The sequence below is a fragment of the Haliaeetus leucocephalus genome, unplaced genomic scaffold (genome assembly GCF_000737465.1).
Source record: "Haliaeetus leucocephalus isolate CR32 unplaced genomic scaffold, Haliaeetus_leucocephalus-4.0 Scaffold526, whole genome shotgun sequence".
NCBI classification, from domain to species: Eukaryota; Metazoa; Chordata; class Aves; order Accipitriformes; family Accipitridae; genus Haliaeetus; species Haliaeetus leucocephalus.
In genome coordinates, this window is record NW_010972962.1 from 6,143,697 (window position 1) to 6,144,567 (window position 871).

An 871-nucleotide genomic window follows, 5' to 3' on the forward strand; every position below is an offset into this window, starting at 1 on the left:
GGCGGGGAGGAGGCGGCCGCGCTGCTTAAGCGGGAGACGCCGCCGGCCGTAGGAAGCGCCTCCGGCCGAAGGGGTTGCCCCGGGGCCGCCGAGGCGGCTGTGCGGGGAGCGGGGTCTCGGCGGGGAAGGGGTCCCGTCCGCCTCTCCCGGGGCTGGCTTTTGGCGGACAGACGCCCTCGCCGAGCCCGGGGAGCCTCGGGCGCCGCGGGGAGCCGTACCTTTCCTTGGCCTCGGCGGCGCGGTCCCGCTGCCGGCGGTTCTTGAACCAGTTGCTGACCTGGGTGGTGGTAAGGCCGGTGGCCTCGGCCAGCTCCCGCTTCTCGCGTGGGGACGGGTAGGGGTTGTGGGCGTACCACTCGCGGAGGACGCTGCGGCTCTTCTCCTTGAAGCAGTAGCTGGTCTCCTCGCCGTCCCAGATGGAGCGGGGCAGCGGGAACTTGCGGCGCACCCGGTACTTGCCCACCGCCCCTAGGGGTCGCCCCCGCAGCTTCTCCGCCTCGATGTAGTGCGCCTTCAGCCAGAGCTGCTGCAGCTTGGGGTGGTTGTGCGCCGAGAACTGGTGGCTCTCCAGGATCTTGTAGAGCTCGCGGAAGTTGCCCCGGTGGAAGGCCACCACCGCCTTGGCCTTCAGGACGCTCTCGTTCTTGTGGAGGTGCTCGCAGGCAGGGAGGGACCAGAGGAACCGCCCCAGCCGCTCGATGTTGCCGCCTTGCTGGAGCACCTCGCAGACGCAGGCCACTTGCTCTTGGGTGAAGCCAAAAGTCGGGAGCATCGACATGGTGAGCCCTGCCCCGCCGCGCACCCTACGGCCGCATAGAGGGGAGCGGCGCGGGGCGGCGGGCAGCGCCCGGCATGCGGGGCCGGCCCCGGG

The 871-nt window shown here is 71.6% G+C and overlaps 1 protein-coding gene across 1 annotated transcript in view; it reads right to left on the reverse strand.

The window, feature by feature from the left end:
* Positions 1–843, reverse strand: part of SIX2 (SIX homeobox 2) — a 3,449-nt gene extending 2,606 nt beyond the window's left edge. Inside the window, exon 1 of the mRNA XM_010576495.1 lies at positions 219–843. Within this exon, the coding sequence (XP_010574797.1) occupies positions 219–778 (560 nt within the window). The 5' untranslated portion in view covers positions 779–843. The remainder of the gene's footprint in view (positions 1–218) is intronic.
* Positions 844–871: the final 28 nt, after the last annotated feature.